The sequence below is a fragment of the Zonotrichia albicollis genome, chromosome 4 (genome assembly GCF_047830755.1).
Source record: "Zonotrichia albicollis isolate bZonAlb1 chromosome 4, bZonAlb1.hap1, whole genome shotgun sequence".
NCBI lineage: Eukaryota > Metazoa > Chordata > Aves > Passeriformes > Passerellidae > Zonotrichia > Zonotrichia albicollis.
In genome coordinates this window covers 25,954,748-25,977,031 of record NC_133822.1, presented here as the reverse complement: position 1 = coordinate 25,977,031, position 22,284 = coordinate 25,954,748, and the positions used below count along the sequence as shown (strand labels likewise).

The window sequence follows — 22,284 nt, the reverse complement described above, 5'->3', positions numbered from 1 at the left end:
CTGGGTCTGTGCACCACTGTAAGCAGTGCCCAGGCTGCTGCTCTTGGGAATAGCTGCCATGGTCTTTCTCTATCATCCATTCTCCAGCTATCATTGTTTTCTCCACTGAAACCAAAGTCAGGGTCTTTCTTGCCTTTTCATACCTCAAATTAAGAATCTGTCACAGGTATTAGAAGTTACAACACTTCAGGTAAAAAGCAAACAATTCTTGTGTTGTACCCAGAATTTTCTGGGTTTGGTGTGCTACAGGAGGTCTGGTTTTATGCAGATTTTAGAAAATATTACTGGCAATACCCAGAAAAGAGATCTTTACACCCAGTACACACAGCTTGCAAAACCAAGACATCCCTGCAAGGTTTCTCCCAAAGAATAGATGAACTGCCCTAAGTGATGGGATGAGAGGAAATGGCCTCAAGTTGTGCCAGGGTGGGATTAGGTCAGATATTATGAAAAGTTTCTTTCCTGAAGGAGTTATTAAAAATTGGAACAGGCTCTCCAGGGACATGGTAGAGTCATCCTCGCTGGAGGGATTTAAAAAACGTGTAGATATGGCATTTGAGAACATGGTTTAGTGGTGAACATGGTGGTGGTGCTGGGTTGATGGTTGGGATGATGATTTCAGAGGTGTTTTCCAGCCTCAAGGAGTCTGTGATTCTGTTAGCACTAGTTTTTGTTTTGTGGGAGAGCAGCTTTTCACTTGTCCTGTTTGGGGTTCCCATCACCTCTCTCTAATGGCAGGGTGCAGCTGCAGCCTGAACTCTCCCACCACTCCTGCTTTAAAGCCAAGGCTGGTGTGCTGAGCCAAAGGGATTTTTCCTGAGAAATGTGAGTGGAGTTTAACAACAAAGGTGTCTTGGCAAGATGCTGTGCACAATGACTAACGTTCTGCTTTCACACCTCGTTGGTTTTCACAGACATTTTAATCGTGCTGTGAAACCAAGACCTCCCTCCCCACATTTTCTTCCTGCAGTCTCTGGTTTTAGTTCATTTGTGCCTGGTTATGCTGACTGGAGCTATCAGGAGGGTCAGGTGTTGATGTGGTGGTTGGGAGGCAGGGAGTCAAAGCTGTGCTTTGGCAAGGAATTCCATGTTAGCCCCAGCAGCATGGAGAAGTGTCTTTGCAGCTCTGCTGCCTGTAGAGAGGGATGGATACCACTCTCCCACATCAGACACGTGCACTGGACTGATAAATGTGTTGTGTATTACAAAATACAGATGCTGTTCTTATACAGGCTGAATAAGTGCTTGAGATGTACTGGAGCTCTTAAAGGACAGGGGAGCTGCAGAGCAGCAAAAGTAGACAAAACCCTCAGTTCTGTTTTCACAAACAACTCAGGTCACAAAATCCGAAGCATAATCTACTGGTTAAACAGCAAAAAGGTTTATTTCATTTTGAATTCTTTTTTTCTTATTTAATTTTGAATTCTTTCACCTAAATTAGTGTTACAAAATGGAAGATCTCATGGATCTTGAATGGCACAAGCTAAATTCTGGTAGAGGTCGGGGGAAGGTATGGCAAACTCAGAAGTTTAGAGGAATTTTGCTCTGGGGTTTAGTGTCTGGGTAGTCAGGTGGGTATTGTGCTGCTAAATAATTCAGATTCAGGGTTGTAAGTTAGATCATTTTGATGAGGTACTGGTACAAATTACTAGAGAGCATCCTTTCTTAGTCTGCTGGAGAAAATTTCAGGGGAGATTTTATGGTCACCAAGTGAAATTTCGTGCTTTGTGAGACACTTTTAGTACTGCTCAGTGATTTAAGACTTGCCAGGACACAGCCTGATTTCTCAAGAGCACTGAGGTGAGGTCAGACACTTTTACCTTCTCCTGTTTGCTTTACGTCAGATCTTTAAGTCATGCTGAAGGGGGTTCTATTCTTTCAGGCTCAAACAAAGCACTTTCTACCACCACCCAAGGCCAGACATGTAATTTAGAAAAGGAGTTTTAGCCAGGAGGTTTCCTGAGGTATCCTCTGTAATCAGGGGAGATTCAAAGCAGGAGCTGGAGGCTTGGAGCTCCTGAGTGGTGGTGGCCTCTCAAGGCAGGGTTGTGATGCAGGCACACGGGAGCACAAGGATCAATCACACAATTTCTTTTCATCACACATTCAGGAGAAAATCAGGGCCCCTCAACGTTGTTGGGTGTCTCTGCTGAGCACTCTGGATTTCAGAGCAGCTTCTCAGACTCCTCTAAGCGGTTTATTCCATGATGGGAACAAGGCTTCCTTTTCTGAGCCGAGATCTGATTGTGGCCTGGATCGTGAAGTGCTTTGAGACAGCTTTGAATATGGATAGAACAAAATCCTTCCCGCTGCTCAAGAGCATTGAAGTTATTATGGAGAAAGTTGCTGATTCCTCTGAACTCTCTGATAGCATTAACATGTATTCTTGTTTCTCTCTAGCCTCAGGCAGCTTTACAAAGAGATGTGTTTAGAGTGCAGACGTTCACCCATACCCAGTAGAATGTGCCTGATGTAAAAGGATGTCTCTGACTGTGTGTATGACTTGCAAGAAGCATAATACACATTTTGTAGATTGTATGTTTGGCTTTTTTCACTTGCTGAATGTCTCAGGGTATTTGTCTCTGTGAAAGTATGGCTTAGTGTTGTGTAGCAATGAGTCCAAGTTTTGTTAGCAAAATGCTGAATGCACAGTAAGTGAATTTTGCAGAACTGGGTCACCAGAAGGTTCTTCCTTTCTCATCCTTAAGCCCCTGAAGAATTCTCTCCTGAATGGTGGTCATATGTCCTTTGTTGACAGTTTATTTGATTTGTAACTCTTAGGGGGCTGAAGAATATTTCAAACATGTTCCTAAACTGTGCAGACTCAAAATGCTCTCAATGAGTGTTTTGATAACGTTGAATGGTACTGTGGCACAATAGCTGACTATACAGTATTTGTTGTCTTTTCCAGACTAATGGACACATATCTGGGAATGGAGATGTTTATCAAGAAAGGCTGGCTCGTCTGGAAAATGATAAGGAATCTCTTGTTCTGCAAGTGAGTTCTCACCCAAATTATTTTTTTTCTGCTCTTTCATTCATGAGACTGTCTGAAATTATGTGATAAAACTTCTGAGAATTTATTTGGAGTTGTGATGTCTTAGTGTTCAGAAGACTTGCTGGTATGTGAGAATTAACCCAGATCAGAGAAAGGTGTGAATTTAGATTGCAGGAAAAATCTAAAGGTCTTTCTGTCTGTGTATCTATTCTCTTGGTTAGCAGAGCAGGTCTGCAGAGCAGCCACCTACTTACATCCATGTGTATCCTTAAGATCACCATTTCCCAGGGCCATTCACACGATGTCTGCATCAGGAGAGACAGTCTTGTCCTTAGGAAAGGTAACAAAAGCTGCAGGACTGGCCAGCCAGCAGAAGGAGACAAGCAGCTCCTTGGTGCTCCTGCCCACCTGCTGCTGTGCTGGATGGGGTCAGCCCTGACTGCTCTGACTGCTGGCTTCCTCTGGCTGGTGGAGCCAGGAGAGCCTGGCGCCCCTTGGACTGCACAGGTGGCATCCCCTGATCTGGAACCAGTGACAGCACTGAGCTCACCCTCCTTCCCAGCAGTACTGCAGGAAGAGCCTGTTGAAAATGAAAAAACTCATTCAGAAAAGGCAAAATGAGAATCTGTCTGCTGTCTTAAAAATGTTGTCTTGGTCTTACCCAGCCTCTGGCTGTGTGTTTTAACCTTCTCTGCTTTTATTGTTCTGAAAAGAGGAAAGTGCTTGTTATGGTACACTGTGTGCAATCACTTGGGAAGGAGAATAAATTATAAGTAGTGAGGTTTATGTGGTGGTTAAGGTAGGAGCTAATGGGTTGAGTTTATGTATTGTCACAGCAAAGGCATAATTATTGGCAGTAAAATGCAGCAGCCACCCCTTGTGAAAACCTCCAGTGAGGAGGGGAGGTGCAGAACGGCAATGCATCTGCCAGAACTTTGGCTGAAATTCTAGTAAACGTGAGGGGAGAGCCTTCCCTCCTGTCCTGTTTTCTTTGCCAAGTGGTGTGTCCACTGCAGAGCTCTGCTCCTCCTCTTCCTCCCTGCATGGTCTCAGTTAATCTTTGGCCCAACCAGCAGTGTTGCTCACCTGCAGTTCTTCAGCTGACACATATGGCCCAGGTGCCAGGTGTGAAACATGCGTCCCTTTTTTCCTGCTCTCCAGGTAAGTGTGCTTACAGACCAGGTGGAGGCCCAGGGAGAGAAGATCCGAGATCTGGAGTTCTGCCTGGAGGAGCACAGGGAGAAGCTGAATGCCACAGAGGAGATGCTGCAGCAGGTATTTCACAGCTCCATGTCTGTCCTGCTGCCTTGTCTTCCTTCTGTCTTAACAAGCTTTGGTGAGAGCAGTGCCCTTCAAGGTGTTGGAACCCTTGATGCCTCCACTAAGGGATCATTTTCTGCCATACTGGCTTTAAAGTCTTTGCACTTAGTAATGTCAGTGCTGCTTTGTGCTGCAGGAATCCAGTTCTGCTCTCGTTTGAGTCCTTCCCCACTGAACTTCCAAGAGCCTTAGATTAAAGCCTCTGGCAGGATGGGTGGATTCCCCTCACAGCTCCTTGCTGCCCAGAGTGACTGTGATGACAGACAGGCTTTTTTCTTGTCCTGGCAGCCAGCCCATGTTAGTGCCCCTGTGATCCCAGATGCATCCTAGGTGCCTGGAATCTGTCAGATGGATAATAGCTGTGTCTCAGGGCTTCACATAGTGCAAGGATGAGGGTGGTGCTATTCCCCATGGAGACCTTTAGCTGTCAAAATAAATTACTGATTTCTTCCCCTTGGGTAAATAATTCCATTCTCTTCCTCTTTGTCTTGAATCAGGAGCTTTTAAGCAGAACAACCCTTGAAACTCAGAAGCTGGATCTTATGGCAGAGATTTCCACTCTGAAATTAAAGCTTACATCTGTAGAGAAGGACAGATTGGACTATGAGGACAGATTCAGAGACACAGAGGTGAGTAAACCCCGACAGGATAAACTGTGAAGGCTGTGTGTGTCTTCACCTTACCTGAACATCTGAACATTTTCTGGGATCTTTTTTTTTTTTTTTTGTCAGGCAAGAAGGGGAACTCATCTTTAAGGTTAGAACATGTTCCTTTTAAAGTAAAAAGTGTCCTCTTTGTTAAATTCTGGTTTGACAAAGAAAGATTTCCAAAGGCAGTTTTTGATTCTGGCTGTCAGGTCTCAGGAGGGGTGGATTTGAGTTAGATTTTAATAAAATCATGAACATACTACACTCTCCTGACCCACATAAAACTGTCACCTTCTGAGTAAGGCATGACTGAGGCAAGTACAAAAAGCACCCATGTGCAGGGACACTGCACAGGAGCAGAACTTTTGGGGTTGCTAACAAAGTGTGAGCTGACTCCCTGTGGGGCTCTGGGGAAGCCCGGCTTCAGAGCCCAGCCTTATGGGAGCCCAGGACCAGAGGCTGGGGGAACAGAGCCAGGTGGAGCTGCCATCCCTGGCAGTGCTCTCCTGAGGCATTTCACTCTGTGCGGCAGGTCTGTGTGGCTGAACCTTGCTCATGTTGCAACCCAGAAAGGCTCAAAGCAGGTGGGCAAACCCAGCAAGTGTCAGCTAAGCTGGCCTGCCAGGATGATAGAGCCCATATCAGAAATACCTCAGAGCCTGCCTGTGAAGCAGAACAAAATTTCCAGTTCTGGATTCATAAATGAGCTGAAATGTCAGGTTTGCTATGATTGTGGATGTTCCAGGTGTCATTTGTTTCTAGAAGGAAGCAGCCATATTGTCATGACAGGACACACAATTGCCTTTTGCACATCTGCTAGTGGTTTCCCCTCTGCTCGGTTTCCAGTGAAGCACCATTCCCCATTGTATTGCAAGCACAAAAGCAAAAGTCAGTCTTGCTTTTGGATTTCTCTTTGTGCCTGTCTGAAGTAATCTGCCGACCCAAAGAAAGCTGCAGGTTGAAAACTAATGACTTGTGCCACTTTCAGGTGTGGAAGTGATTCTTTAGGGAGTGACAGCAGTGTTCATTCCTGCAGTGCAGCACATCTCCTTGGGCACTGCCAAGCTCTGGGATGGATTCCTGTTGCTTCCTGTTACCTTTGCCTCTAGTTGGTAACAGGTGTTATGTGACAGGATCACAGAACTGCCTTCAAAGCAGCTGATTTTGTAGAGCAGACAAGCTCTACAAAAATGAGAAATTTGCATGAGAAATTGGTGGGGGAAGGGTGGGGGGAATCACTGAAGGTCTCCTGCACCCGTGGGAGGTGTGTGTGAGAGCTGGCTGCTCTCACAGCTCTCCTGGGACTCTGCCCACACAGAGCTCAGCTCTTTCATGAATTACAGCACACAGCAAATAACTCTCTGTGAGCTGACACTTACTGTAAGCAGCCCAAATGAGGGATCAACAAGCTGGCACCAGCAGTAAATGGCTGTGGGGAGGCAAGGTTTGGTCCAGATGACCACAGGGAGCAGGTCCTTTCTGACCTGGGTTCTGTTGTATCTTCATTTGCAAACACCCTGTGGTTTCTTCTGCTTTCCAGAACCGCTAACAAACATGGCTTTGAGTGATTTGCTTCCTCTATTTCTACCCTTATTTTTACTGAAGTGTAGAGTTCTCCTGGACTTCCTCTTTCTTTGTTTCCTCCCTGAAGTGCAGTCTCTCCATAACTTCATAGCACAGCTCAGCATACCAAGAAGGAGGACATGGAGCTACAGGTTCCCAGAAAAATGGTTCCAGTGTGGGGAGTACACCAAAAACTGCAAATCTGTAATCTCTGTGCAAGAGGCTTATCTTCTATGACGACCCTCCTCTTTGAAATACACTAAATGCCTTTGATAAAAATAACCTAAATTTTATTTAAATAGTAGTTACTGTAATTAGGGACTATATGGATTTATATCAAGCATATTTATGCCAGAAGAAATGAACTATTAGTAAAACATTTCTCCCTCCATTTGAAATCCAGAATTATGTCATTTAGTGTGATATAAATTATTATATTGTTTCTTCTTTATTTCAACACTTTATACTGTAAAAACACTTAGGCTTAAATGCTGGAAGGGATATTATGTCTTAATTTCCATTTGGTTCAGTGAAAATATGAATGTCTAATTAGTTGGAGGGTCTCAGCCCTTACAAAATCTCTTAAGAGATATTTTGGAGGCAGTACTTATTCAGAAGTATGCAGTATTTTATTCAGTGTTGATCTAATTATATTGCTGTTTATCAATAATTTTAGAAGAGATGAGTATTTAAATGAATATTTAAAATATTTGACCCTAAAACACATTATGGCATTTATGTGGAGTGATTGAAATGGAAAAAGATTCATATCCAGACTAGGAAAGCAAAACTGTGAATATTGCTTCTGGTTTTATTTAGGGAAAAGAGAAAATTTGATGTCTGACAACTTGTGCAGCTACTGTCTCCTACAAAATTACCATTCTGATTACATCCTTCATATTATCCATTTGTTACTTATGTCTGTCATTGCAACTTCCCATTCCAGCTTGGTTGGTTACTCATATTCCCCATTCTCTGTCTAAACAGATGCCTCACTAGTTCTTTGTGCTCTAGGATTTGCTGTCTAGATGTTCACAAACACCCAGCTTTTTCAAAGCTAATTGTGTACTTAATAGAGATTCATAATTGTTCTGTTCTTTGAATTATTCCAGTATGTCCACTTTCTCAGCAGACACCAGCATTATTTTCCTTGAGGAACACGGGTGGTCTGAGTTGGGCTGAGTTTATGTAAGAAAATGCCCTGCAGGGGAGTTTATTTGGGAAGGAGTCCATAGCCAGACTGGGCCTTTGAAGCAGCAGCCAGGGACTGAAACTGGCTCACATACAGGGAATTCTTTGTGATTTGTCCACCATCATCTCCAATCTGGTTGCAAGATTGTTCTGTTTTCTGTGTCACACTGAGTATTGTAAAGTCTTGTAGTTCAAGTGACAAATATGTGGAGAACAGCCTCAGCAGTGAGTTCCACACAGCATATTTAGACATTGGGTCATGCTGCAGGAGAGAAAAGCCCCAAACAAATCAATTGTCGAGGAATTTCAGGTGTACCTGAATTAGAAAGTTGCAGATTAAAAATAGTAATTACTAAAAGCATTTTAATGCTCACTATTTTCACTTTCCTCGTAGTTCTGAGAACTGAACTTGGATCTTTCTGAAGAAATGCAGATGCTGCTCTCTGAGCATCAGGTTCATTAAGCACAAAATAATAACCAAAGGCTTGTAAGCTTAGGAAGCGTGGTGTGGGGCTGAAAGGCAGGTGTTATCAGGGACCCATGAATACTCTCTAAATGTCAACTGCTGGCTTGTTAATTTATAAATATAAATCTATGTTAATTATAGTATTAGCTCTGAGAAATTGTGCTTAGAGCTGTTAGCTCAATGTACAGCATTGCTTCGCATGGATAGGGTTTGCCTCAGATGTAGGAAGGAAAGCAAACATAAGGACCAGAAAAATTCCTTATTTGAGGGTGCTGAGGTCCTGGCACAAGTTCTTCAGAGAAGCAGTAGCTGCCTCATCCCTGGCAGTGTTTAAGGCCACGTTGGACAGGGCTCTGAGCAAGCTGGGATAGTGGAAGCTGTCCCTGCCCATGGCAGGGGGTGGAACTGGATGGGCTTTAAGGCCCCTCCCAACCCAAACCATTCTCTGACCTAGAGGATGAGGAGGCTTGGTGGAGCAGTCACACTCAGGGTTTGTTTGACCAAGGGGGCTGGGGGCACTCAGGTCTGACCCCCAAACGTGGCAGGATCCATCAGGATGGCCAGGAGGTCGAGCTGGTCTCCTAAAGAGCTCAGATGTGAGTTTGTGATGGCTCCGAGTTTCTTCCAAGCCAGGCTGAATTTGGAAAGCCCAGATGTAGTGGTTCTTAAACACAGGTGCCTTTGCTTGTAGAAACCTGTGATGGCTCCTCTGTTCAGCCCTCAGTGAGAGGGCTCTTTTAAGTGGTGGAAACACGAATTTTTCCAGTGTAATCAGTTCATATTTTGAAAAAGCAGGTGATGGCTGGTGAGCCTGGGGCAGGAGGGACTGCAGAGGGGAAATGTGGCTGCTGCATGTTGAAGGATGTCTGCCACTGTTTTCCGTTGCTCATCCTTAGTACTGGGTTCCAGGCAGCTGAACAGAGAAGCAGGGGGCCTTTCCTGGCCCTCAGCACAGGGAACACAACTTCAATTTATGTCTCCCTTTGTCCTCTGCCCTCTTACATTCAGTGCAGTAACACAGAAACTGAGAAACTCAGTCCCTGGATAGTTCAGGAGCTCTGAGTTGCTTGACTTAGTGCTTGATTTGGGTGGTGTGGTTTTGTGTACTGAGTTCCTTTTATGCCCGCTTTTCTTGTTGTTACAGTCATAGCTATTGTTCTGTTTTGTTTACTGAAATTCTTTGTTGTTTCTGGTTGTCTTTTTCCCTCCACTCAGGATTTGATCCAGGAAATAAACGAATTGCGGTTGAGGGTGGGAGAAATGGACAATGAAAGACTCCAGTATGAGAAAAAGCTGAAAACAACCAAAGTAAGTGAGGCTGAGAGGAAGAGGCAGAGAGAGGTGTAAATCAGGCTTTAGGAATTCACTCTCTTCCCTAATCCTTGCCTGCACCCTGCAAAATCCTGAGCGCTCTCAGGTCCTGGTGTTTCATGGTTCTCACTTAGCAGCAGTAGCTATTCCTAAATGTCATGCTGTGGTTTTCAGTTTGAGCATTGCTTTTTATGAAGGGTAGCATATCATGCTGGTAACAATAAATTTATTACCTGTTTAGACCATTGTTTTGCATGTGTGTCAAGAAATACTACTTGCAGTATGTAAGGTGTATGCCACAGGTTAAAAACAGCATTTATTTTCTCCTAAATGTACTAAAACCAAACCACTTCTGAAGCAAAAGCATTCACCTGAGTACTTCTAGCAGCCTGTTTCTCTAAGTGTCTAACTTCTCTTTGCCATTTAGCCTTGTCTCTTATCTACCTTTAGTTTCCTCTCACTCCTCTGTCTCTGTTACCAGTCTTTAATGGCCAAACTTTCTAGCATGAAAATCAAAGTGGGTCAGATGCAGTATGAAAAGCAGCGGATGGAGCAAAAAAGCCAGATGCTAAAGGTGTGGTAGTTTCTGGGTAATGCTGGGCCTGTTTTGAATCCTTCATGTTCCACCCTTTACTGGTCTGTCCTGCACTGTGCTGTCATGCTCTGTTCTTCATTAATTGCTGTGTGTTGATATGCAGTGTGCCCTTCCTCCTTAGATGTGGAAAGCTCTTTATGTAGGTATTCCTTGTAAACAGCTTTAAATTGCAGGGGAGAGGATTTTCCTGCTCTGAACCTTGCCTAGGTTACACATAATGGCATTAGACTTGGGTTAAAATCACACCCCCTTCCAAGGGAAGATTGCCTCGTCTGTAGTTTATATCCATTATTCAAACAGAACTTTTTATCACCCTTTTAAAGAAAATGTATTCATGAAAACTATCTGGGAAATAGTGATTCTTTTATACTGTCCCCTCTCCCACATGTAAATTTGCATATCATACTTCTAATTCAGGTAAAGAAATGCACACTGACAACCACATGCAGCTCTAGTTGCCTGTGGATATAACAGCAGCTTCTCAAGTGACCAAGAAATTGTCTTGTTTTGGAATAGCATGGATCCCACACTGGCAGAAATCCCATCATAATCAGTGCCAACTTGGAGCACTGGAGAATTGTAGTTATTCCCCAGCCACTATTGTGGAAAAAGCTTTGATTTCTCAACAGTTTTAAGATTGATCAATTTTTTTTTTATGATGCTTTAGAGCAAACAGGAACCAATTTCAGGAAATCTGTAGCTGGGCCATAGTTTGGGTTGCAAACATCACTATGTATTTCCAACAGATCATCTGAGAGTAGCTCAGGAAAATACCTAAGCCACAGTATTCTAGTTTGTTTTATTCCATTAAGGATTTGAAATGTCATTTAGAAGCTGTAAGTGCCAAAATTATGAGTTGCCTTGCCTTGTTTTGCTTTGTTTACAAACTGAACAAATTAAATTTTCAGTGTTGGGTACAGTTGCAGTGAGGGTCCTGTCTTGATGATGCTGTTGCACAAGATATCCTCGGACATCAAAGAAACATGTTACTAAACTGGGTAGGATTTGACTCAAATTTTAAAAAGTTAAATGTATGGATCTGTGCCAGTCACTTGCTAGTGCAGATGGTTAGATCTAAGTTAAATCTTGACAGCATTTTTCTAATACACCCCAACTCCCCCAAACACCATCTGTCTCATTCCCAAGAATCTCAGCTCCAAGCTTTCTTTCCTCATGCTTGATCAGCAAACCCAAACTGTGGCAGAGGTACCACAATTTTGTCTGAACTGCTTTCCAGTATGTGTCCATGTGCTTGCTGGTGTTGTGATTGATTTTTCTTCCATAAAATCGGTGGTGATTTCTGAAACTGTCCTCAGCCTGGTATAAGCACAATTTCAGAATTGTTCCGTTTTGAACATTCAACATGCCCTATAAATACCAAAAAAATTTATGGAAATGTTAGCATTCAGCCTTTTCCCCTGCATTTTTTCTATCTCTGCAAGGTTAAACAAATAAGAAAACTGTTTGGTTTTTCCCCCCCCCTTTTGCTCTTTCATCTTTAAATTTTGATGTGAAGTTTCTTTCCAATTATACACGAGACCAACAATTTGAGACCACAGACCCCCTGATTTTGCTTTGTTGTGGGCTCAGAAGTCTGTTGGGATGTTTAGAGTCACTTTGGTGCACCCTCATGCAGTGTTACATGTCAGGGGCCCTCAGTCACTTCTACCAGCTGAGGACCTGTCCAGTGTGCTTCCTAGGAGGGGATTGTGCAAAGATCCCAGCTGCCTGTGGAAGCTGTCACTGAGTGGCTCTGTGTCCTTGCAGGATGAGCTGTCAGCTCTGAAAGACAAACTGGAGCAGAAGGAAGCTGAGGTGAAAAGGTTGCACGAAAAATTGGTTTCCAAGCTGAAAGGAGAAGGGATTGAAATACTGGACAGAGGTAAGAAAAAGGGAGACTCTGTCACCTTGTCCTCCTCAGTCACTTCATCTGAGGTCATGTTTCCTTGTACAGGAAATAAGTGATAAAAGCCTGAATTTTCCTGAACTTTGTCTTGATGTTTACCTCTTGAAACATATTTAGAGTGTGTGGATGATGCAAGTGCTAAACTTTCTGTCGCAGCAAGGTCTTAGTCAAATTTAAACCAGACCAAAAAAAATATCCCTAATTAGCTCCTTACATGGCTTGCATGGGGCCTCAAAATATACGGCTTCTACTGGGTGAGAAATTTTAAAACTAATTCCTACAAATGCTCCAAAAACATTGTGTTGAAAAGGAAACTCCTTGGTAAGGAAGGGGAAAAGCCATACTGCAGACCAAAGTATCATGTGGACCTAGCTGTAAGTAGGTGAAATCAAGGATTGATTCTGGATTTGTGTGCTCATTAAGTCTAAACCCTAATTAGGCTTGAACAAGCACAAAAATTTTACGTGCTGGATAATTCTTTTATTGGCTTGTAAAGAAGAAGCTGTTAGTATTTATATGTGTGAATCTTAGATTGAGGATTTATCTTATTTAAAACCAGAAATTTTTAATTAACACATCACAGAAATTTTCCACAGACTTTTTTGACCTGATGCAATTTCAATTCTAAATATATCTCACTAGTAGTTGTTGCTGATTTTAAAATTGTGCTTTCAAAGTATGTTTTTTAGAAAAAGAAATGCGCAAGAGCTTAGTCTCTTCCCCTGACCTGAGGAGGAATATGCTGTGTGTAGATTGTCACATTTTATTTCATGAAATGGTGTTTTCAAAACCACTGCCTAAGATCACTAAAAGTGATCACAATGAACTGTGATTCCATTTTTTTTTAAAGAACATTTAAATGTGAACATGGTCTGACTTCATTGCATTCATGACTACTTATAGAGGGCTTTTTTTCCCTGGGGAACTACTTGAACTCTCATTACCCTCTGGTCCTCAGCTTTATGGTTTTCAGTGTAGCTCAGCAGAAGATCTTTTGCTGTGATGAGACATGTTTTATCTGCCTTGGACTGATATTAAGAAATGCTGTTTCCAGATAACAAATTATCTGCCTCATTAGCTGAATGAAGGGAGGAAGAGTTGACTCATAAAGTATCAATAATGTGTTGAAAGTTATTTCATGTCATAACCTTCATGCTAATTTCCAATCCAATGGGTTTTCCCCACACAGATGAAAATTGTAAAAAGAAGCTCAAAGATAAAAGTAAGGTTCCTGGTGTCTTTCCATGAGCATTTGCATTCCAAAAGTGCTTTCCAGGATAGCTTTCTGCATGTGTTTGCAAAACTGCTTTAACATTGTTAGGTTGCATCATCTATAACCCTTAGTTACACTTACTGTAAAACTGGAGAACAAGGGGGAGTGCATCACACTTGAAACATATAGTTTTCTGAAGAAAAGCTTACAGATAAAGGAAGATTGGGTCTCAGGAAGGCTCACAAGGCAATTGCGTCTCAGTGAAATGCAGTTGCAATTCAGCAGAGCAGATTTTCAGCCAGCATAACCGAGGGAAAATCACTGGAACTGAATCAGGTGCTGGTTTAGCCCAATGTATCTAAATGTCTTTCATCTAGAAAGCCAGCCAGGCTGCCTCTTTTCTTCTTGTATTTCATTAAGGAGGAGAATGTTTTTCCTGCTCTGTTTGCTTTCCATGAATTTTTAGGAAGTTGAAACAGGGCTTTTTTGCCTGTGAGTTTGGCTACCTGCCTACATTTGTAGTGAAATTTGACTTATACCTCATTCATGCTAGGTAGATCTTCAGGAAAAAATTGAGATGATTTCCATTCTTTTTGAATTCCTAGCCCAGAACCCCTCCAGAACATGTTCCCATGTATTTATACTTCTTGGTAAATAAGGATTATAGATGAAGCACTGTTGTCTGTGTTAGGAACCTTTCCCAGGCCTGAACTGCCATTAATATTCCAGCATGACTGCTCATCACAGCAAACACTTTGTCATTCCACTGTGCCCTCCTCATTGCTCCATCCATGCTGGATTAGGGCTGAGCATCACTGCACGGTGCTTCCTTCATCACATCCATTCATCCCTGCCTTTGTTGAGTGGATTTGATGCAGGTTGGGGTGGTCATTGACTGTTGTACTGAGGATGTGTTTTATTGCATTCCAAATGCTGTATCTTGTGTATTTTGAACTTTTTGTTTTGCAGGTATTTGGTTATTTCAAAGATGGACATAATGAAAGTCAAGCAGTAGTTTTACTCTTGAGTTTTCCATTCTTGTAAGGCTTGGAGAGGAGTGGGGGGAGGAAGGAAATTTCCTGGATTTCATAATTTCCTTGATAAAAATGTCAGAGCAGAGGTTTTGAAGAAAAATAGCTTTCTTCTTTGTGTTTGCATCTAAAGAAGAATTTAAGTGACTTATGTTTTGTCTGTAACTATGTCAGTCTACTTTCAGATATTACTGAGTTGCTTCTAGATTTTTTGTTTTTCTTACTTCCTTACACTGTCTTATTTAAATTGACTTGGAGAACTGTATTGTGTTTTTAGATATAGAGGTGCAGAAAATGAAGAAGGCAGTAGAATCTCTAATGGCAGCAAATGAAGAGAAGGTAGCAAAGTCATTATTTTTTCAGTAATCATTTATCAGGTTGATTTAAATCTCTAAGAAAACCTTCACATGTGAGCTTTTCACAATTCAACTAAAAATCAGATTTGTAAGAATCAATGATTTTCTGCAGTCAAAAAAAATCAGATTTGTAAGAATCAATGATTTTCTGCAGTCAGAAAAATCAGATTTGTACAAGTCGATGATTTTCTGCAGTCAAAAGCACTGCAGAGCCTTTCAGGGGCTATGAACATTTATGAGCTCTGTGTCTGTGCACAGGATCTGTTGAGAGTCCTTACACTGTTGAGTTCAGTGTGGTTAATTTGCACTGTGTTCTGTAAATGTAAAGATCTCCATACAAGTGCCAGATCACAGGTTGCATTTCCAAAAGAGCTTTTCTGTGAAGTATGAATTATTTTCATACATGGTTTTTATGCTTTCATATGCATGTGCATTTTGTAGGATGGTTTCTTTTGATCACCAAAGCTCTAAATCCTTTGTACATGGCAAATTTATTATGCTGTACCTTTGACTTAATAAGGGAGCTGAAATCCACTTTCAAGGCTGGGACAGTTCTGGTGATTAACCAGATGATAGTTTTTGCTAAATACAGCTTTTGATATTTCAAAGCCTTTCAGCATTCTGAGTCCTGTCCCATCCACACTTCCCATTTCTTTTAGTCTCACAGCCAGTTTAACTAAAGGATCTAGTATTTGTACTTCTTATTTCTGGGGGAGGAAGCACAGTCACAACTTCCTTTTATTTTAGGATCGGAAGATAGAAGAGCTTCGGCAATCTCTGAATAGGTACAAGAAAGTCCAAGACATGGTGATACTGGCTCAAGGTAAAAAAGGTATTGTACAACCAAAAAACAACAAAAAATGCAACTCTGCTGTCATTTAAACTCCAGGTGTGTTGTGATGGTGAGCCTAACTGTGTGACTGAAGCAGAAGCTATATCTGTATCACAGCATGTAATGGCCTGTTCCATATATTCTGAGACTGATGACTCAGAATATATAGAACAGGCCATTACAGACCCCTTCAGAGGGTGAAAATTGTCAACAGCCCAACAAGAGTGAGGAAGCAAAATATGCGGTTTTGTTGTGTTGGGTTCACACCATGCTGAGTGTTGGAGGGGAGCAATTTTTAAATAAGTATTGTTCTCTCTTGCAATGCTGTGCCTTCAGGTACAGGAGGGTGTTAGAACAGACCTTGATTCTCTGGGAACTCTGCTCCATGGTCACTTCATGGTTCATGGACAGAGATTTCAGGCAGTGGCAAATAGGCAAGAGAGGTTTTTGCTGTGAACAGTTTGGTTTGTGCTTCCCTTGGGTCTTCGGCAACAAACACTGGATTTCTGCTCACCTTTTAGAAAGTATTGGTTGTCTTTCACAACCAGTCCAAGCCTTTTGGTAGCACTGAGGCAGTTCAGGAGCATCCAGGGTGGAAGGAGCAGAGGATGCCAACACTGGTGTGGGTTTCAGCACTGCCTACATGAGACATACTCAGTTTGTGGCAGGCTGCAGACCTGATGTGGTCACTTCCAGGCTGATGTGGTCACTTCCAGGCTGGTGATAGACTCTGAGCAGTGGGCTGCATTTTTCCTCAGGACACCTTGAAGATACCACAGAGACATCTTAAGTTTCAGGGAGACTGGACCTTCTTACTCTTCCTTAGTAAATAAGGGAAACAAAGTATTTGGAACAAAATTGCAGAACAGTTGGGAATGAAGTACTCCAGTTTATTCAGCTTGTTGAAACTGATGACACTAAATGCCCTGAGGGTGTTTGCTGGGCTTTTTGACCTCCCTCTGTTCCAGCCCTGCTGTGTTGGGATGGTTGAATTGTGGCTCCCTTTCTAAAACCTAAAAAGCTCCAGCAATCAAATCCTTCCAGTTTTGGCCCATAACTGAGCCCGCTGGCTGCAGCTTGTGTGGGAGCAAGGGTGGTAAAACCAACAAGTTTCCATGTTCTCTCCCTTCAGGCAAGGAAACTGAAACTGAAGACTTGAATTCAGGGTCTGTATCCGTGGGTTTATTGGACACACCAAGTCTGACTGACCCAGAGAAAAGCCCATCCCCAACCCCAGTAACAGCATCTCCAATCCATGATGAGTTCAATGTGAACATTCATGAAGAGGTAGGTTGGTTTTGGGTTTTTTTGCTTTATTTAATACCATCATTCCTTGAAAACAGTGCATCTTTCATATTGCAGATGAAAAAACTCAAATTTCTGGAAAGATTTTTCTGGGTTTCACAGATTTTTGTAATGTCTCATATCCTTTTGGGGAAAGTAGTTTTCTTGTGAAAGCTGCTGAGGAATTTCAACTAAACTTATTTTTCTTAATCCTCAAATGGGATCAGGAGACAGAAATAGCTGTATTTATCATGAGAACAGATCTAAATGACTTTTTCTATTAGTCATAGAAATTATTTTTCTTATCAAATGTAGCTGTTTTAGGAGCTACATTTACTTTGGCACAAACCTGAAGTAAATATGTTGGGACTTACTAAATATATCTTGTCATATTTAAGAGGATGCAATCATAATTGCATCCATTCAGTTAAATGATATGTAGGTTGTGGTTCAATCTCTGATTTTTTACAATCAGATTTTCCAGTACAAAAACTATAGCTCTCTTCTCTAAACTCTGAGTCAGAGCACGGTCTTGACTTATTTAAGCAGCAAGAACACACTATGAAGAAAATGAAATTAAATTAAATGTTTAGCAGCTTTTTTGTATTCTCTGAATGTATAAGGACAGGATTAAATCTGAAAAGTGGACTAGCCTTCATGGTATCTGTGGCAGAGACAGATTTAGCAGACAGCCTTGGGAGACTTGTGAGATTTTTGTCTATGCTGTAGCTCAGCTGTGCAATGATTCATGTTTTATCTGCAGTGCCATCTTTCAAGGAGTAAATCATTCTATTAGAATAAGGAAAGAAATCACTTTTGAAACCTTATTTCAGATCCTTTTCTTCATGGTTTATCTGTTACTCTTTTTTCATTTATGATTGCTTAATTTCAGCTCAGAAGATTGTAACACATGTTCTTCCTTTTTTTCAGAATTCCTTACAGATCCACACCAGCATTTTACAGATTTCAATCCCTTCCTTTTCATCAGCATCCAAGAGCTCAGAAACTGTTGCAGACAGACTGAAAACACACCCTAGGCCAGATCCTGCAAGTGAAATGAGGTATTATGGGATCCGTGTGCTTTTCAATTGTAAATCCAATATTCTGTAACATTTAAGGAGAGCAATAATCTGTCAGTCACTGAATTATCAAGTCATTTGCCAGGCAAACAAGGCTAGGGGTCCCTTGGCTAGCTGCAGCACACCAAGCTAATGTTCCTGAATGCATTGATTAAATCCTGAGTAAGCAAGGGCTGGTTTGGTTGCTGTTGTAGCAGCACTCAAGGTCTGTACCAGCTGCTTCACAAGGAATGAACAGAAGGAGAGGGAAGCTGATCTAATGCATGAAGGCCACAGAATCATTATTTTTGTCTATGTTTGCATCATGGAAGTCTGGCTGGCTCTGCCAACCCAGATTTGTGATCTGTGATTTGTGCTCAGACATTTTCCACAGCTGCTAAAGATGTTGTAAGGCACTGCCAGAACAAAAGGGCTTCCAGCTCTAACCTGAGGAGGGGAGGAAACCCAAGGGATGTGTGGCTGCAGCCTGGGGCTGTGGCTGAGCTGTGGCACCCAGGGGTCCCCGTGCTTGGAACCAGAGGCAGCTGCTGGGTGAGGAGTGGCTGTCACCTTTCATCAGCATTTCTGATCCTGCACCCTCCTTGTCCTGGGAGGAAACCCAGTCCCTGCAGACCTGCACTGGCACTGCAGAGAGTACAGAAAAGCACTCACAGCTCAACAAAGGCTGTGCTTGGGGTGGGTCCAAATCCCTGCCTTTATCTTCAGAAGTACCAAACATTAAGAATCCAGAGGTGAGGAGATGTTGTTGACTTGAAACAATCATCGATCTCAATGTGAAGCATCAGTGCAAGCTCAATTTGATGGGTGATTTTTCCAGTTCCAGTTGACTAAAGGATCCTGTCCAGAAGCCCAGCTTTGCTCAGTTTGTGCTGTGCATGTTCCTCATGCAGCTCAAGCCGTCACCAGCAGGGATTTCACCTGTGTCTCTCTCCTCTTGGCAAAATCCAAAGCAAGCACTGAACTGCAGCAACGTGCCCCCTGCTGTGGGTGGTGAGCAGGGGATGGTGACGTCCACCCCTTGTGCTGCTGCAGACCCTGCTGGAACCTCTGCATTTATTGAAGCTGAATAGTTCAGTATTGTTATCATCTTACAGTGAGAGTTGTCTTTCCTGAAGCTCTTGAGCTCACCTTTGTCCTTTGTCTTTTACAAGACTTGCGACCATAGCGGGGAAAGTTTGCCATGTGTTAGTGCCATGAGAGCTGAAGTGAAAACAGAATTAGGGCAGGCTGAGACCATAGGGTTTCTGTCTCAGACTTTTTTCATATCTTTTTTGCTTTACAGTGAAGGAAGATCAACAGGTTCCTCCCCTGAGACTCATCTGTGTGATAGTCCAGTGTAAGTGCCATAATCAAATCTGTCCAGGGGACATATTTAAATGTGATGGTCAACTTGAACCCCCACAAAGCACCCCCTTATTTTACACACATATGTAAATGAGTCAGGTAATTTTAGCTGAGATGATATTTGGTGGTGGTAGATTTCTGCTTATGTCCCATGTCTTCATGATCATTATTTTCCAGAGCTTTATCTGGGCACATGGTACTTCCTGTTATACTGTGAAGCATCTCTAATTCAGTGGTGGACTGTCAATATACTTTGAAATTTATAGTTCTCCGCAGTACATCCACACATTATTTGATTTTTTCTTTTGGTAGTCGAGGGAAGGTGATCAGCTGACTACAATGAGAAAATAATTTTCATTTCTGCCACATATCCATATTCCCTAAAGCAGCAGCTATTCCAATGTGGAAGTTCTTACAATATCTCATTAAATTGCATGGGCTCTGATTACTGAATTTACTGCACTGATTACTGCATCTTAATTCAAAATATCATTTGGTTTATTATATCTCATCATGTATTATAATTCTGTCTTTAAAGCTGATTCCTTTGAGTGTCTTTGTCTTAGCAAGTTTAATTCTAATACCTGAGCTTGGTTTTTATGTTATTGTTTCAGAATTTCCACACTGCAGAAGTCCAGCAGTCTGAGCAGTTTGAGGAAAGAGGCATCTGATGTGGTAGGTTTGGTCTCTTACTTCCTCCCATCTCCCTGCACAAAGGTGTGACATCTCTGTTGTGACCCTGTGGGTGTTGTGTTGCCTTCTGAGAAATTTTGAGTCAGAGCAGGGCTCCTAGTGGCATGTGTTGGCAGGGGTCACACACATGTGACATCTTCCACATTCTATTAAAGAAGAAAAGCACACAGGTGCTTTTTTTCCCCCTCTTTGTAAGAGGCTTTTACCTGGATATGCCTTTCTGATTTAAGACAAGAAAAAAATAACTCCCACCACCACTTCCTACCTGTGTTTAAGATGAATAATTTTGTCAGGCCATGTAGTTAATGCACTGTAAAATACAATCTGGGTTGACTGTATGTTTTAGGTAGGCAGAAACAAAATACTGAGCTGTTGGATCTGTGGGGATAGCTTCAGTTTAGATTTCTGTGGAAGTGACCAAAAGCAGCTAATCTCTAGCAATTCCATCAAATCAGGGCAATTCAGGTGCTCTTTTGTGACAGCCTGAGCTCCAGGAAGCTCCTGAATTCCCTGATACCTCCTGTGCCTTGCAGTGTAGGGGGGAGGCTGACAGGACTGAAAATGTCACGAGAATCTGATAAGAGCTGGAGTTCATGGGCTGGGACTCTTTGGTTTTTGTTTGTTTGGACAGACAGGAGTAGAGGCTGTGGATGTTTTATCTACTTGGCTTCTACCCTGTCTGGTTCCTGCTCTGGGTCCCCTCAGGCAGCTCTGCCTGTGAGTGCCTTAATATTCTGTGTGTCACTAATCATGTGCACAGCTAATCCTTCACAAAGTGAACCAAAGCCACTCTATTTCCATGTCAGCTCACTGACCTCAAAGCAAGCAAGGCTTAATCTGTGTGAAATACAGCTCTGAAGAGATTTATTTTGGGGAAAAGGAACGGGCAGGGAAGGGTATTTCTGTCAGAACTTAACTGGGGGTAATCATAATGAATTGACTACTGGCTATAAACCATGACTTTTTAAATGCCCTAATCTTTCCCAAACAGGACAGAGACTGTGCCCAGAAGCCAGCAGAGGTAATGTGTGTGTGTGTGTGTGTGTGTGTGTGGAGATGTGTGTCCTTGGAGGAGGTGCTGGCAGGCTGGGAGGTGTGGAATTGCCACACACAGTTCCAGAGGGGAATGGAAGCCCTGCAGACAGGACAGGGAGGAGTTGCTGGTGGCTGTCACCATCAGTGGCACTGCTCAGTGCTCAGCACCTCCTTGCCTCCTCACACAGGGATTGTCCTCCAGTCTGGTTGAGCATAAGGTTACCAGCTAAGCTAATGTTTTTCCCCCACTAGATAATTAGCAAAGCTAACCATTAAGCATTTTACTGACTCTGTAATTATCTTTGATTAGTGTATCTTTAAAAACCTTTGGGATTCTCAATTGTTTTCTGTGAGCAGCAAGTGTGTTTCTGAAAAGCCTGTCATTGCAGAACAGTCACCCTGTGGTACCTTAAGGCCACATCTTGCAGTTCTTACCTCTAGGAACACCTGAGCAGAGGTGACAGACTTCAGACACTACTCACAGGATGAATGCTGTGTTGATTCAGCAAAAGCCTAAGGATTGTATTTGGGCTGTGGATGGTTTTGCTTCCTTCTTTCAAAGAGACAATGAAAGAGCTGGCAAGGTTAAAGTACTGCTTTAAATGGGCTAACTAGAGTGTCTGATATCTCTCTTGGCATTTATACTCCTTGCTTGATCTGAAATTTCCTCTTTGCTTTGGCAGTGGACACAGTCAATTAATCCATTAATTAAGAAATTGCAGAGCAGTGACAGAAAGAGCTCTCTGACACTTGGCAGAGAGCCAAAGTACTGTGGGCTGTTGTCTCTGCTTCCCTCTTACTGCCCCTACAGCTGCCAGTGGGGGAGACAGAGACCCTGGAAAGCTGGAGAAGTTCAGAGCTTTGCAGGACTCTATTTTAATCTTTTCCGTACTTTTAAGTCAGCCTTACAGAAATTAAGGGACATGTTAAAGAACACAATTTATTCTTAGCAGGTAGTGATAATAATCCTGAACATATGTCAGGGTTTAATCCCACCTGACAGCAAAGTATCCCACAGCTGGTCCCCCTCCCTGCCCCAGAGGGATGGGGAGGAGAATCAACAAAAAAAAAAACCAACTTAGGGGTTGAGATACAAACAGTTTAATAATTGAAGCAAGGTAAAATAATAAGGAGAAGGAGAAGGAGAAGGAGGAGAGGAAGAGAGAGAGAAAATCTAAAGGAGACAAGTGATGCACCACAATACTGTTGCTCATCCCCCACTGGCCAATATCCAGCCCATCTCCAAAATTTGATTGGCTCCCCTTCCCAGTAACCCCCCCCCAAAAAAAATATTCTGGGCATGGAATTCTGTGGTGTGGAATATTCCTTTGGTAGTTCAGGTCAGCTATTCTGGACATGCTGCATCCCAGCTTCTTGTGCACTTCCTTGCTGACAGAGCATGGGAAAATGGAAAGTGCTT

General features: G+C 42.5%; 1 protein-coding gene across 23 annotated transcripts in view; it reads left to right on the top strand.

The window, feature by feature from the left end:
* The window catches only part of PPFIBP1 (PPFIA binding protein 1), a 100,236-nt gene that overhangs the window by 64,627 nt on the left and 13,325 nt on the right, over positions 1–22,284 (top strand). For 13 of the 23 annotated variants that reach the window (XM_005482819.4, XM_074539178.1, XM_074539185.1 and 10 more), the window contains 14 exons: positions 2,912–2,998; positions 4,160–4,273; positions 4,816–4,947; positions 9,401–9,493; positions 9,978–10,070; positions 11,859–11,973; positions 13,187–13,219; positions 14,519–14,580; positions 15,345–15,429; positions 16,562–16,716; positions 17,644–17,774; positions 19,075–19,128; positions 19,751–19,811; positions 20,821–20,850. In XM_005482819.4, the coding sequence (XP_005482876.1) occupies positions 2,912–2,998; positions 4,160–4,273; positions 4,816–4,947; positions 9,401–9,493; positions 9,978–10,070; positions 11,859–11,973; positions 13,187–13,219; positions 14,519–14,580; positions 15,345–15,429; positions 16,562–16,716; positions 17,644–17,774; positions 19,075–19,128; positions 19,751–19,811; positions 20,821–20,850 (1,245 nt within the window). The remainder of the gene's footprint in view (positions 1–2,911; positions 2,999–4,159; positions 4,274–4,815; positions 4,948–9,400; positions 9,494–9,977; positions 10,071–11,858; positions 11,974–13,186; positions 13,220–14,518; positions 14,581–15,344; positions 15,430–16,561; positions 16,717–17,643; positions 17,775–19,074; positions 19,129–19,750; positions 19,812–20,820; positions 20,851–22,284) is intronic. The other 10 variants (XM_074539190.1, XM_026790787.2, XM_005482822.4 and 7 more) reach the window with 5 other exon arrangements.